Raw genomic sequence first — 15,064 nt, 5'->3', positions numbered from 1 at the left:
GAGGAATTGTTCCGTAGAGTGTGTATTGCGATTTTAGATCGATTTGATAATGCTTAGGGAATCGCTTATAGTGACTACTTCAGGTATTTGGTTGTCTTTGATCCATTTTAGTGATTCAAGTATAGCCCAGAATTCAGTGGTGTAAATGGAGCAATAGTCAGGTAATCTGGATCCCGTTTGTATATTGAATTCAGGGATGACTATTGCTGCTGCTGTTCTTGGTGGGTTGTTTGTTTTTGATCCATCGGTATATATTTTAACATAGTCCAGGTATTTTTGGTTGATTTCGTTTACCAGTACAGGTTTTAGTAAGTTTTCTTGTCCTTCTTTATTGCCTAATTTGGTAGCTTCAGTGTTAATCCTTGGTGGTTTTTGTAACCATGGTGATTTGTTCTGGTCTGTATTGTTTGTTACCTGTTTTTTTAGTAGAGGTATCTTTTCTCTTAGTTCAAGGATTACTTTGCCACTTGGTGTGATAGGTATGATTTTGGGTTTGAAGACAACTTTACACTTATTTATAGCTATTTTGGTGGGATGGTTGTCTGGGTGGGTATCTAATCGAATGGAGTATCGGAGGAGCAGTTCTTGCCTACGTAATTTTAAGGGTAGTTCTCCTGTTAGTGTTTGTAGTTCTTCTAATGATGTTGAGGGGAGTGTTCCTGTGCATAATAGCAAGGCTTTTCTCTGGATAGTGTCAAGTTTTTGTAGTACAGGCTGCTTAGCCAAGTTATATGCTTGGCAACCGTAATCCAGTTTTGATCTAATTAGGCTTTTATATATCATGAGGAGGGTTTCCTGGTTGGATCCCCAGTCAGTCCCTGTGATGTTCCTGAGTAAATTGAGATCTTTGTTACAATTCTGGGTGAGTTGTTCAATGTGCTGTTTTCATGTGAGGTGGTTGTCAAAGAACATTCCTAGGAATTTTACTACTGTTACGTATTTGATTAATTGATTTTGTATATAGAAGTTTGGATAGACTAGGTTGTTATTTCGTTTGGGGGTGAATATGATTGCCACAGTTTTTTCATGAGATATTTTGAAACCCCATTTGTCCGCCCATCTCCCTATGTTGTCTAGGCTCTGCTGGATTTCTTTAACTACTGTGTTACTGGCAGGATTTCCATTCCTCCATATGCCACTATCATCTGCAAATTGTGACAAGTTTATATTTGTGGAGGCTACATTGATGTCAAGGTCGTTTACCATTAGGTTAAATAGTAACGTACTTATTACACTGCTTTGCGGTGTTCCATTTTCAAGTGAAAATTCTTCCGAATGGGTGTTGCCTATTCTTGTGGTAATTTTCCGGCCTGTGAGGAAATCGCCAATCCAGTTCAACAAGCGTCCAATTATTCCAAATTGGTTTAATTTGGCCATTAGTCCATTGGTCCATACTAGGTCGAACGCTTTTTCTAGGTCTAAAAAAACGCTATGAGGTTGCAATCGGTTTTCCTATGTGCGTTAAAAGCGAGTTTGATGTCTGTTTCCAATCTGAGAAGTTGGTCAGTGGTGCACCGTTTGTTCCGAAAGCTACATTGATTTATGGAGAGTAGGTTATTGGTTTCTAGGTGGTGTTTTAACCTATTTGCGAGTATTGTCTCCATTATTTTGCAAATATTGTTTGTAAGGGAGATGGGTCGGTACGAATTTATGTTGTTGGGATCTTTACCTAGCTTGGGGATTGGTATTACTATGGCCTGTTTCCATTCGGTGGGTAGTTGGCCTTTATCCCATATCCTATTAAAGAGTTTGATTATGGGTATTGTTATATTGATAGGTAGTTTTTTGTAGATAATGTAACCTAACTGATCCTTACCAGGGGATGTTTCGTTTTTGGATCGTAGGGCTATCTTCCATTCATGTACTGTGATGTCGCTATTTAGGTGAGATTCTTTTGTTCCTTGGTCTTGAAACATTTGAGGTTGGGTTCCCTTCATTAGTTTTTTGTGTTCTTGAAAGTTTTTGGTGTGATTATTGTTGCTACTCATGTTCGAAAAATGCTTCGCTAGGAGGTCTGCCTTATCTTTATTTGTTATGGCATTTTTAATTTTTGGGGCTGAGGTAGTTGCTTTCCCTTTTATGGCTTTTATCTTGTCCCATATTTGTTTTGAGTTTGATTTTAGACACAGTTTAGAGCAAAAGGTTTGCCATAGATTAATTTTAGCAGTTTTTATAGTTTGTTTTAGTGCTTTTTCTTTATCTTTATATCGATAGAAGTAGATAGAATTTTTGGTGCGTTTATATTTATTTAAGGCCCTTTTTTTGTCTTTGTGTGCTATAGTGCACTGTTTAGTCCACCATGGTACAGGGTTTTTATTTTGGATATTAGTTGTCTTTCGTATGCATCGGTTAGCTGCTTCTATAATTGTGTATGTTATGTTATCATAATACATGTCAATACCTGGGCTTTCTAAGTTATCTGGATTTACTCTAGCTAGTAATAACTGGAATTGGTCCCAGTCTGCCTGTTGGTACCTCCATTTAGGTGGGGTTTCGTTAGGAATGTGTTGAGTTTTTGTTTGAATATTGATTGTGATGGGAAAATGGTCACTTCCTAACGTATCTTCCTGATCCACCCACCAATTTGTGATTTGAGCCAATTTTGGGGTAGTGATGGTTAGGTCTATGGCTGAGAGAGTGCCATCCTCAGGGTTTAACCTGGTGTTCGACCCGTCATTTAAGATGACCAGATTGTTCTCAGTTATCCATTTTTCAACCATTATTCCTCTTTGATCTTTCTTTTTACCTCCCCATAATTCACTGTGTGCGTTGAAGTCGCTACAGGTCATTAGATTGTTGTTGTTGTTATTAGTGATTGCCTTTAGTGAGATTAGGTTGGCAGGGCAGAAGGTACCCCCTGGGTCGTATGCATTTATTATTTGAATGTTTGTGGTTCCTATATTTATCATTACTGACATTATTTCGATGCAATTATTGATGTTTAGGTTAGGGGGTACTTCTATTACTTCATAGTAGATTAGTGTATCAATTAAAAAAATTGCTAGTCCACCCCCTTTCTGCCCCATGGGTCTGTTTTTAAAGATTCCCTGGGTATAGCCTTGTAGTTTGGGCAGGCGTTTGTGTTCTTGTGTTATGAGGGTTTCCTGTAGGCAGATTACGTCTGGTTTTATGGCCGTATTATTCAGTTTGTTCTGCAGTTCTGATAGGTTTTTAAAGATTCCTCTGCAGTTCCATTGCCAGATGGTGATTTTATTATTTTTTATACTATTCATTTTTGACGTTGTCTTTATCTGTTAGTCTTGTGGTCCAATCAGCTAGTATGGTGAAAATGGTTTTGAGGGTTCTGATTATGCTACTGAGATCTTGCATTATGGTTCGTGTTGTTAGGTTCATTACTTCCTGTATTAATTCTGTGCTGGGGTGTGTGTTAGATTTGGGGATGTTTGGGGTGACAGTTTTGTTTGTATCTGGAGTGTTATCAGGGTGGTCATGGTTTGTTACAATGTGGGTTGTAGTTTTTGGTTCTTTTGTTTCCTGATTCGAGGGTATGTTTTGTGGTGCAATGTTTTCCCTTCTGATTCTGCGTGGAGAGTTTTGGTGCTCATTGATTGTTTCAGAGGTAGATTTTGGTGTGTTGGGGTTGTTTTTACAAATAATGTTTTTGGCAGAATGGTAGGTGAGGTGTTTTTCGTTCATTAAGTCCACTATTTGTTTCTCTTTTATTGCAAATCTGCATTCTGCCGATCTAGGATAATGGTTTTCTTTACAGTTAGCACATTTTGTTTAATTGTGTGGCATTCTCCTTTGTGTTGACCTCTGCAGTGCTTACGTCTTGGTTTGAATCTACATCTGAGGGCATAGTGTCCCCAGTGCAGGCATTTGGTGCAAAATCTTGGCCTATTTATGTAGTTTTCCAGCTTATGGTACACTCCTGACTGTCTTAGTTTTATTATTGAGGGCAATGTTTGTGTGTGAGAAAGCTTGCCAGTAGCTTCTCGAGGGTCGATGGTTCTTTCCAGGGTTTTCCCGGATTCTTCCTCCACCATTAATACTGGCCGCCATGTATAGCCTATCGAGTGCTGAAAAATGGCGTTAAACCCCAAAACAACAACAACAACAATTTATTATTGAGGGTATTGGCTCGGTAGCCTCTATAACTGCTTTGTTTGTTCCTTGTCCCTTGTGATTTTTAAGACGATATACTTTGGTGGTCTGAGTTCCATTTGCTGTGAGTCTATGAAGTAGGAGTTCATTGCTTATGTCATTGTTGTATCCGTTTAGTGCTATTACTTTTTTAAAGATAGTGGTTTTAGTGGGTTCAGCCAGATTAGTTGTGGTTTCACTGTGTTTGGAGTTCGAAGTGACTCGTGGTTTCCTCTGAGTGCTATGGTGTCTCTCTACTTTGATCTTTATTGGGCCTATAGTTTCAATTTGGATGAATTTTTCCACCTGTTGAATTGTGCTGCATTGGACAATGAGGTAGTTTCGCCTTGGTCTTATCAGTTTGAATTGTCCAGTGTGAATTTTGGCCAGTGTTGTCATAATACTATTGGTACTTAGACTAGTAATTCTGTTGCACCTGTGCTTATGTATATGGCGTGTTCGATGGAATGATAACTGTACATTTTGTCTTGGGGGTTATGTTGTTGTTTTATTTCCTGTTTTGAGTTAACCTTACCTGTGGGTTTTTTTGGGTTGTTTTGGGGTTTTAGCGGGCCCTTGCCATTACCTAGGTATGTGTTTTGGGTTGTTTGGGGTCTTTGGGTTGCCATATTAGTGATGCTGCTGGATCGTTTTGTAGTGTCTAATTCATTGGATTTGTTCCCATAGGTTGGTGGTTCCCTTGCTGTTATTATCCCAGATGGTCCAGGAGTTTGGCTTGAGTGTCTAGTTTCTTTCCTAATGTTTTGATTTATTGTTGTTTGCTTGATTTCCTGTTGTTGGTTTGTTTGCATGCTTCTAGAATTGGTTATTTCAGTTTTGGTGAATTTTGGGGTGCTGGTTATGGTTGTGGCGTTCTGTCGTATTGGGGTGGGGTTCTCCCAATATAATTTAATTAAATTAAATTGAAAGTTCCACCCTGGCTCGTTAGGTTAGAAAGTTAAATTAGTGATGATGTAGATTACAGCTCTGAGCCCCCAGTCAGCAATGCCGACGGTTAAATTATAGAGAACACGAAAATGAAATTCAATCAATAACAATTTAATAAATGTGATAATTTAAAAACGATAACTTCCAATCACTCATCTTTCCCTCGACCAAGTGACAGCCTAATTCATCCCGTGATTTACAGTGTGAGTTCGATTTTCCCCCTGTCCTTGCATCTACTCATCTATTTCTTCCCGCTGATTCCTTCCTTCTTTCCGTTCCTCTAACTCCTTCTTTGTCTCTGTTTCCTCTCTACTATCTCCTCCAGCTTCGCTCCAGACTTCAACTTCTCCTTTCTCTCTCTATTATCTCCTCCTCCAACTCCGCTCCCAGACTTCAACTTCTCCCTCTTCTTCCCTCCTTTCCTCCGTCTCTCTATCCGAGACAACGGGACCAAACTTTAACTGGTCTGTCCCTCAAAGCTTCCTGTGAAAAACCACAAGGCGTTAACAAATGTTTAATCGAACCTCACCTCACACTATAACGACAATTAACCATCAGACAGCTGTCACTGTTTCGGCCACGCATGCATACACATCGAAATTCCCACACACTTCTTGCAGGGTAAACAATGGCGTAATAACACAGTATCAGCGAATTGTTATACAGACATCAATACATTGCGTCACGTCAGTATATACACATATATATTTAATCTCATCGTACTACAATCTGACAAAATCAGACGCATGTCTGTACATTACAAATATTCAACAATGGCAAAATCTATAATCATATGTGTTAGTCTACTATAAAATACCCACATAGTAAATTACAATATTAACTCTTACGGCGGCTGGCAAGCTATATAATTCTTTACAAATATCAACTCATTTCTTCAAAATATGCAAACATATTAACAAAACAAAGTAATTCTTCGTACTACGATTCTAGTAATAATAAAGTGTACATACGACCTACAATTAAAAATGCAGTCGCATTCCACAAAGACCGAACAAATATCTACTGACCTTTTGAAGCTTTCTGTACTTAGACCTTCCTGCTCTAAGATTTTCCCGCCAATAACGAATGGCTATTCGGAGTTACGCTAACCTCTTCTCTGGGTAATTTCTCTCAGCGAACTAACTTTTGCCAGAAAACGCAGGGATATCATTCTACCCAAATCAAGGTCTCCCCCCTATCTCGATTCTGATTGGGTGGCGCTGTGCCCCTGTCCAATCGTCTTAGCGGCCAGTTCAACCTGTCTGTCTGTTTGCAGGGGAAAGAAGTTAGGACACTCCCACTTCTTCAGGCAATTTCTTTTGATCTTGGAAACATTTCGACACCTAGGTGATAATTGGCTGTCTGTGACTTCGCAACTCTAATGTCCGGTCCTTCAATTCTAGCCACAACAATCTTACGTAACGGATTAGTACTAGCCTTCGGCAATGTTCGACATCAAACAATGACCCGTCAGAATTACCTTGATTATACATGTTTCAAACTGGGCTACTCGGGGTCGGGGTAAACATGACACCGGTTATGTGGTCTAATTGTGGGGAGTTTAAGGTATATAGGTTACTGTCAAATTCATTTGTTAGGTTTGGAATAGTGGTGTCTATATCTTCATTTGTGTTTGGTTTTTCCGCTTCCTTGAAGAGGATTGGCAATAGTATTGGCATTGTATTTATATTGTTCCCTGCAGTGTAGTTTTGTATTTCTAGTAGTTTCTGTTGGTGGGGTGGGGGTGTGTTAATTATATCTGCTGGTTTGTGGTTTGTTTGGTCTGTGTTTGAGACCAGAATTTGGGGTCCCAGTGCGATGTTGGTTGAATTCGAGTTTGCTGTGGTTGGTGCTACTTGCGTTAATCTTGCTTGTTTTACATGCTTTATTGGTGCTGTTTGGAGTTGTGATACATCCAATATTTTTACTGATTTATTGATAGGGTTGTTTGGTGGTTTGTGTGTTTGCGTGTTTGGATTGAATAGAGCCATTTGAATGATGACTTATCTTTTGTTTTTGTCCTAACCCAGTCTGCTCCTCCGCTAGAAGTCTCCTTTGTTTTCTGTTACGTGTTCCTATCGTTCCTTTGTTTGATAGTTGCTTTGTTCTGTTCAATTCCTTTGTTCACGGCTTGGCGGTTTGCTAATCGTTTCCTCTTCTTGGTATTATTTCTTTGCTCTTGTTTTCCTGTTCCTTTATTCTATTTTAATTGGTGATGGTGGTGGCCGCACTCAGTAGAACTTTTAAAATTATACACCAAGCCGGTTTTACACAGTAAACAAATCAAGCAAACTGAGAGATAGTTTTCAAACTTGACGTTATGGGAATGACCCATCGTTGCTTGAAATGGAGCTGACTTACGGTGAATATTGACCTCTGACACGTCAGATACGGTACAAGGATATAGTGATTCCCTAGATTCGTCGGCGGTTTCCGCTTCCATACTGAAACTGTCTTCTTCATACTCATCGGTTTGTAAAATGTTAGTTAAATCATGTAAACTTTCACTGCATTTCTGCGAATCAGGAGTTAATAAATTATCAACCTCGCTGTTCTCATATTCTTCATATCTATGGTCCATATCATCCTTATTATGTGTCAAAGGTTTTTTTGACTTACATTTCAAATTGACTACAGGGACAAAGTGGTTTACTGCATACCAAGATCCTTGCTTTGGGAGTTGCCCATGAGCATACCAGAGAATACTGATTGTTGAATGCCCTGTTGGTACGTCTGCAGACGGTTCGAAAGTCGTGTTCAGAGAAGTGTGTGCCAAGTCGTTCACGCCATTGACTGAAGGGTACAAAATCCGCACGGGACCCTGGATAATATAACATAGAGCCAAAACTGTCAATGCAGATGAGAAACCGCCAATTGTAGCACAGTCAATACAGGTAACTTCAAAAGATGGTGATAAACATTGTATGCGCTTCCTTTGGGGATGATTCATGTTGAAGCTCGTACCATGCGGAGACAGGTATGATACCGTAACTGTACTGATTTGCTTTCGTCTCCATACAGGAGAAGGGACACTGCATTGAATAGGCAGTCGCCGTTACCAGTTGTGATTACTGGGTCACCACTGTCTTCATCAAAATATTTAATCATCACTTCCTTCGCAATGGCATCCACTCTGACGGGAGGGAAAACAACATCCTTGTCACATACTGGTTTAAACTCGATTTTAAAAAGGGTCTCACGTTGGACTGCTGTTGTTAACTTCGCCATGACCTTCATATCGACTGCCTGTAATCAAGAGATTTATTTGTCAGAGAGCGTGCACAAGTGATACAATTACATTACCTTTTTTTGGGGGGCACCAGACAAATGCCCCCCCCTCGTATTTGTATATACTAAGGATTTATATCCGGATAAGGGTCCACATTTTTATTTATTTTGTGAATGTTTCCCCTTATACGGCATATGTCATTCTCCTTTATTTTAACAAAAAGCACTACAAAATTCTCGAAATATTTTTGTTTTTTGTTGTTGTTTTTTTTGGATATATTAGTTATGGTTTAGTAGACATCTACTCTATTTGTGTGTATTGTTTTTGTTTTGTATGTCCATTTTCCTCCGTGTGGGTTTTTCTGCCACTCTTCCGCAGGTCTGGCCACTTCGCGTAGCGCCATGTGATTTAGCCCTGCTTAGTCTATGCTGCTTACTTCACCCACACGGTGGTTCCCTGTGTTCCCTTCGTCTGTATTAATTTTATTTGAAAATAATAAGTAGAAAAAAAGAATAAAGGAGGGGGAAAAAATGAAATATATGTTTTATATACATATATATTCATACCTGTACATACATACACACATATATACCTATATATATATATACGTACATATATATACATATATATATACATACATACATATACACATACAATAATATGCAGTATACATATTAAATTAATTGAAATTTAGAATTAAATTTTGAGTAAGTTATTTAAATCAAATTTAAGTTTATTTCAAGTTTTAAGTTTTAGATTTTTCAAGTTTATTTTGGATGTTTGAAAATTGTTATATACGATCATTTGTTTATTCTTATAACTTGGCCACATTGCATCATTGTATCTATAATAAAATTTACGATTTTTAAAATTACTTTATTATCACAGTCAGTGTCTAGATATAAAATATTGTTTTTGTTATATTTATGTTTTTTATAAATATCCATAATTAAACTAATCCTACTCATTTTTGTTATTTCACATTGGGCTATCGTATTTAGTTTTGAAAAAATTTATTTTTTGCATAATGGGCATTTAGGTAATTGTATGATCATACGACGTTTTCTTGCTTCTTCGCCTGTACATTACTTATAGCCGTTGAAGATACATAGATTTGATCAATCCGTGGTGTTGAACGGTCGAGTGTGACTTAATCCGATTACAATTACGTAACAGATTTGAATGTGATGACAATTGACTTAATTAATTGCTGCTACAAATCTTGTTTATTTGTCAAAGGAATTTACTATATGCATATCATCGCACGCGTCTTTAACATCGACTATTTTTCTACTGTTTGACATTTGGCTGGCATAACATTACTAGACTTTATTAACCAATAATATATTACAATTAATAATAATAAGATTCCAAATTGAGGTTGACAATAACTTAATACAACGGTGAGTGGAAATAGACATTGACACGTGGACCATATCAAACTCTAATAATTGAATCATTTTAAAGCAGTTTTCACACAAAAAGTGCAATACACTATATACACATGAATGCATTCTTGTCCCATCAGATGTGAAGGCTGTAACTTACATCATGTTATGAAATTCACCTGGTGCGATATGGTGCGATAGATTTGCAATGCTGATAGTGGCTCTGCTTCTTTATATCTACTTGCAATGTCAACGACAGTCAACGCGTATTTGTATGTTAATTGACGTCTCCCAATTTTTATAATATCGTGTGGTAAAACTAAAATATCCGCCTGATGAACTTCATTAGGAATGCTGACATCAGAACGTGCATGCTGAATTCGTTTAGGTGGTGGCAAATAAATTTGCCATATTGCCTGTCGTGCTAACCATTTTTCAGCATTGAAACGTGTGACATTTGCTGCATCAGCAAGTTTACTCATTGCTACTCTACCGCTCCAATATTCCCTTGGGCTATAATAACTTGATTCCATTATTTTAATAATTGGTTAATTAATTACCAGCCCCTAATGCTAGTTTATCTTTCATCGCGGATCTTACCAACCAGTTGGCGAGTGATTCTCTGATATTTTTTATTATTTTTTTATGGAATTTAAGGAATGAATCAACTTCACATCTCCAATATGTCTATCTTGTAGGTTTTCACTTTTATAAGCATCATCATGAACGTGACATGCTCGATCAATATCATTTCTAGGATACTCTCTAGGTCATGGCTGATCTTGGTTATCAAGTCGGGTACCAGAACCACAATAATTATACACAGGAAGATTTTTTTTTCTCCTGGGTATTTAGCCCATGGTGTTCCTGAAAATTTTGACATTAATGTAGCAATATCACCACCCTCTTTACGTTGAATTCTGGGTAAAAACGAAATGTTTTATCTGTTACATATTGCACATTTTCCACCATATGCTATTTTTCTTCTTTTTTGTTGTTGTTGTAACTGTGACTAAATCAGTGGCTGAAGTTTTAAATCTACATCGTAAACAATATAGGTTCATGTATATTTATAATATGGATGTAACTGATTTCTCAGCGACACGAAAGCAAGAGCCAGTAAAACATATTTCAGCATTACCAAATTCTTTCAGAATGATTATAATAGGTCCATCTGGGTCTGGTAAAACGCAATTACTGCTTAATCTTATAATGAGATGGTTAAAGTGAGACAAGTTGGCTTTAGCTGCACCATCAGTAGATGATCATAGATGTTATGATGTACTTAAAGATTTTAATGAAAATACAAAATTGTTAAATGAAGATGGTGACGACATTATTAATTTTATAACCGATATTGATGAAGCGCCGAGTGTTGGTGAATTAGATGGATTTATTAATAATCTCGTAATATACGATGATGTGATGTTGGACAAACAATCAAATCCAGCTCTGATATTTTCTCGAGGTAGGCATAAAAGTACAGATATTATTTATGTCACACAGAGATATACACAAACACCAAAAGTGATCAGAGATAACTGTAACATTTTAGTTGTATTTAACGGAGTTGATACACGTACTCCGAGAAATATTCTTCAAACATGGTGCAGTGGAGGTATGGACACAATTAGATTTAGAAACTTCTTTTCAAAGCACAAAATACCCCACACGGATTTATAACAATAAATTTCCACGATCCTAGAACAAGATATCGTGTAAGTAGTGAATGGGGACGATATAGCCTCAAAGGGGAAAATACATTACAAAACACCCTGGGACGATATGGCGTCAATGGAATTTAACATTGGAATACAGGCCCGGCACTCTGGGGACAAGGGGAATTTAACATGGGAAATTTTAACATGGATGGGACTGTATAGCGTCAAGGGTAAATGAACATGGATGGGACTGTATAGCGTCATGGGTAAATGAACATGGATGCGACTGCATAGCGTCAAGGAAAAATGAACATCTGAGATGGAGATAACACAGACAATAGACAAACACTGATACTACACATTAAAAAACAAAATTTGGGGAGGCAAGAAAGTCAATTCTTTTCGAGGCTTATGAGTGACCCTTACATTCACTTCACTTATTATATACTATCCACACACGGAAAGGTGCCATAACTAACCCCATTATGCTATCCACACGCCGAGAAGTAAATCCAAACTCAAAATATACTATCCACACACGGGGAGAAGCCATAACAAACCCCATAATATACTATTCACACACGCAGAGATGCCAAATCAAACCCAAAATCTACTATTCACACACGGGAAGCAGCAAAAACATAACCACAATCTGCCATTCACACAGAAGGGAAGGTTAAATAACCACACACTCTACTATCCACACACGGGAAGCAGCAGCAAAAAGAAACAAAAGAAAAACACAAGCTGAAACAAAGAACTGAATGGTATACTAATTGTGTCACCAAATCAAAGACTGTTAACATAGTATTATTTTCATTTTCAAACATTAATACATTATAAATTGCTTTGCAGGTAAACCTGCTGACCTGTATGACAAGACGAATGTTGACTGGGTACCGACCTTGAAGCTTGGTCATGTCAAAGTATTGCCATCTCCATCAGCTGCCACTGACAGATACAATAGAGTATTGGGTCGCGTCAAGAAACGTAAGAGACATGATGCTGCTGAAACCCTTGTGTCACTCCAAGATATACTGGTTGATGACCAAACATGTTTGACAGAAGAATCTGTGGATTTCAACACAAGGGAGATCCAAACTGATTTAATGGGTCATAATATGGAGGCAATGCAACAAGAGTTGAGAAGACTGACTATGGAAAACATGGAGCTGAAGTCGGAAATAGCTAGCCGTAAGATGACCGCAGAGAGTTTGGAGGGCGATGATGACAAAGTCAACTATCTGACTGGTTTGCCCACGCACCACATCTTAATGCAAGTCTTTTCGCTCATTTCATCATACTTGATAGAGACTCATTTATCATCTTTAACAAAGTTTCAACAACTGATGCTAACATTAATGAAACTACGACTCAATGTGCAAAATGAATTTCTTGGGATAATATTCCAGTGCGCACAGCCAACAGTGTCGAGAACAATTTTGAATACACTCCATGTGTTGACTCGTTTACAGCCTCTTATCAGATGGACTGAGAGAGAGGAGATCAAGAAGACTATGCCCATGGAATTCAGATGTTACCTGAATGGTAAAGTCGTAGTAATAATCGACTGTTTTGAAGTCTTTATTGAAACTCCTTCAAATGCAGAAGCTAAAGCTACGACTTGGTCTTCGTACAAACATCATAATACAGTTAAATTTTTAATTGGTATAACTCCACAAGGTACCATCTCTTTCCTTTCCCAAGCATGGTGCGGCAGAGTGAGCGACAAGTTTGTCACAGAAAACAGCGGTTTTCTAAATAAACTGCTACCTGGAGATGTTGTTATGGCAGATCGAGGTTTTGATGTAAAAGACAGCATAGGAGTTATGATGGCCTCTGTCAAGATGCCAGCTTTTACTAAAGGAAAAAAGCAAATGCCAGCTTTAGAGCTCGAGGAGTCAAGAAAATTAGCTCACCTTCGCATTCATGTGGAACGAGTAATAGGACTCATGCGACAGAAGTATACCCTTTTGTCTGGAACTGTGCCTATTGATCATTTGCGAACCACTGATGACAAAGGGTTGACAACTATTGATAAAGCTGCCCTAGTGTGTGCTGCATTAACAAACTTGTCACCAAATATAGTAGCATTTGACTAAAAGTGATCATGCTATTGTCTAGGAATGTGGGATGTTGTTGTATATGTAATTAGGAAGGGATGTTTATTAATCTATAATACATGAGAAAGATCTATTGATATTTACTGTTTTCCTTGAAATAGTGCAGTGAGAGAGAGAGAAAGTGAATGCATTATAAATATATCAATTACTCATATTAACACTAATCATAATACAGTACTGACAGAGATGAAAACACAAGACTTGTTTGCATTATGGCTCTTGAATACATAAAAAACATTGTCAAACACACAAGCATGTACCATTATAAATATATCAATCACTCATATTAACACTAATCATAATACAGTACTGACAGATGAAAACACAAGACTTGTTTGCATTATGGCTCTTGAATATATAAAAAACATTGTCAAACACACAAGCATGTACCATTATAAATATATCAATCACTCATATTAACACTAATCATAATATAGTACTGACAGATGAAAACACAAGACTTGTTTGCATTATGGCTCTTGAATACATAAAAAACATTGTCAAACACACAAGCATGTACCATTATAAAAATCTCTCTCTCTCTCTCTCTCTCTCTCTCTCTCTCTCATAAATGCAATAATCATAGTTTTTTTAATTATTATAAAAATGAAGCACACAAGACTTGTTTGCTTTTAGGCTCTTGCGTAGATACTACACTTTCGAGTCACTTGACTTTGCTAACCCTACTCTTGCTACATGATTTTATGCATTCAGGGCAATACCATTTTCCTTTTGGCTTTGATGCAATGCCTACACAGTCAAAATGAAACCACTGAAATTGGCAATTTCGATCATCACAGGCAACCATCTGTCCATATTCCTGATCCTGGCAGAAGCACCATACAGGCTCTGATGGCTGGTGTGATGCATTGCTTGGTTCTGGTGTTGTCGCTTTACTATTCTGTAGTGGCAAACATGTAGGCTCTGATGGCTGGTGTATTGCACTGCTTGGTCCAGGTGTTACCCCATTATTATTTTGAAGCGGTAAGCGTGTATAACATCTGGCCAACAATTCTGGCAGAACTCCAACTCTGAAAACATTGAGTGCTTTTGGAAGCATATCTTCCCAAAACGCATGGCATTTCTCAATCCTCTCAATATGAATTGATTGTCTTGTCCAGACTACAAAGTCTGCATATTTTGTATCACATACAAACAATTGGCATTGAACTTGGTAATAATGTTCATGTCTTCTGTCGAGAGTTAGCCCACTGTTGCAATCTTTCACAAGGAATGATTTTTCAATGTCAGCTTTACTCAGGTCCATGTCTCTCATTGTATACGGGCACTTGATCTCTAAAGATCCAACTCCACAACAGTCGCATGATGTGATGCCATCTGGTGATGCTCCAATCTCTGGATGAGTAATGTGAATTACAAGACCAGACGAACGAACCATGAAATTTGTATGATTTTTCTTCATAGCTTCTATGTATTGATGCTTGGCTTTTGGCTCATATGTCAATCCCCAACTGGTCTGAATTGACTTGAATTTTCTCAGGTCAGGATAACATATGTTTTTAATCAGGTGAGGTGCTGGCTGTGTTGAGTTTGTATGACAAACTGCTTTGAATTTTGAAGCAGTTATTCTGCCTGTTCTGTGTTTCTGCC

At 37.8% G+C, this 15,064-nt stretch overlaps 1 protein-coding gene across 1 annotated transcript; it reads left to right on the top strand.

The window, feature by feature from the left end:
- Positions 1-11,592: 11,592 nt before the first annotated feature.
- Positions 11,593-13,432, top strand: LOC149796119 (uncharacterized). The gene is made up of 2 exons (XM_089963923.1): positions 11,593-11,596; positions 12,186-13,432. Exons 1-2 carry the CDS (start codon positions 11,593-11,595, stop codon positions 13,430-13,432), a joined length of 1,251 nt encoding a protein of 416 aa, XP_089820049.1.
- Positions 13,433-15,064: the final 1,632 nt, after the last annotated feature.

Source organism: Sinohyriopsis cumingii, chromosome 7 (genome assembly GCF_028554795.1).
Source record: "Sinohyriopsis cumingii isolate HCF-2022 chromosome 7, ASM2855479v2, whole genome shotgun sequence".
NCBI lineage: Eukaryota > Metazoa > Mollusca > Bivalvia > Unionida > Unionidae > Sinohyriopsis > Sinohyriopsis cumingii.
Note: the sequence above shows the minus strand (reverse complement) of the source record. Positions and strands in the feature narration are given on the sequence as shown.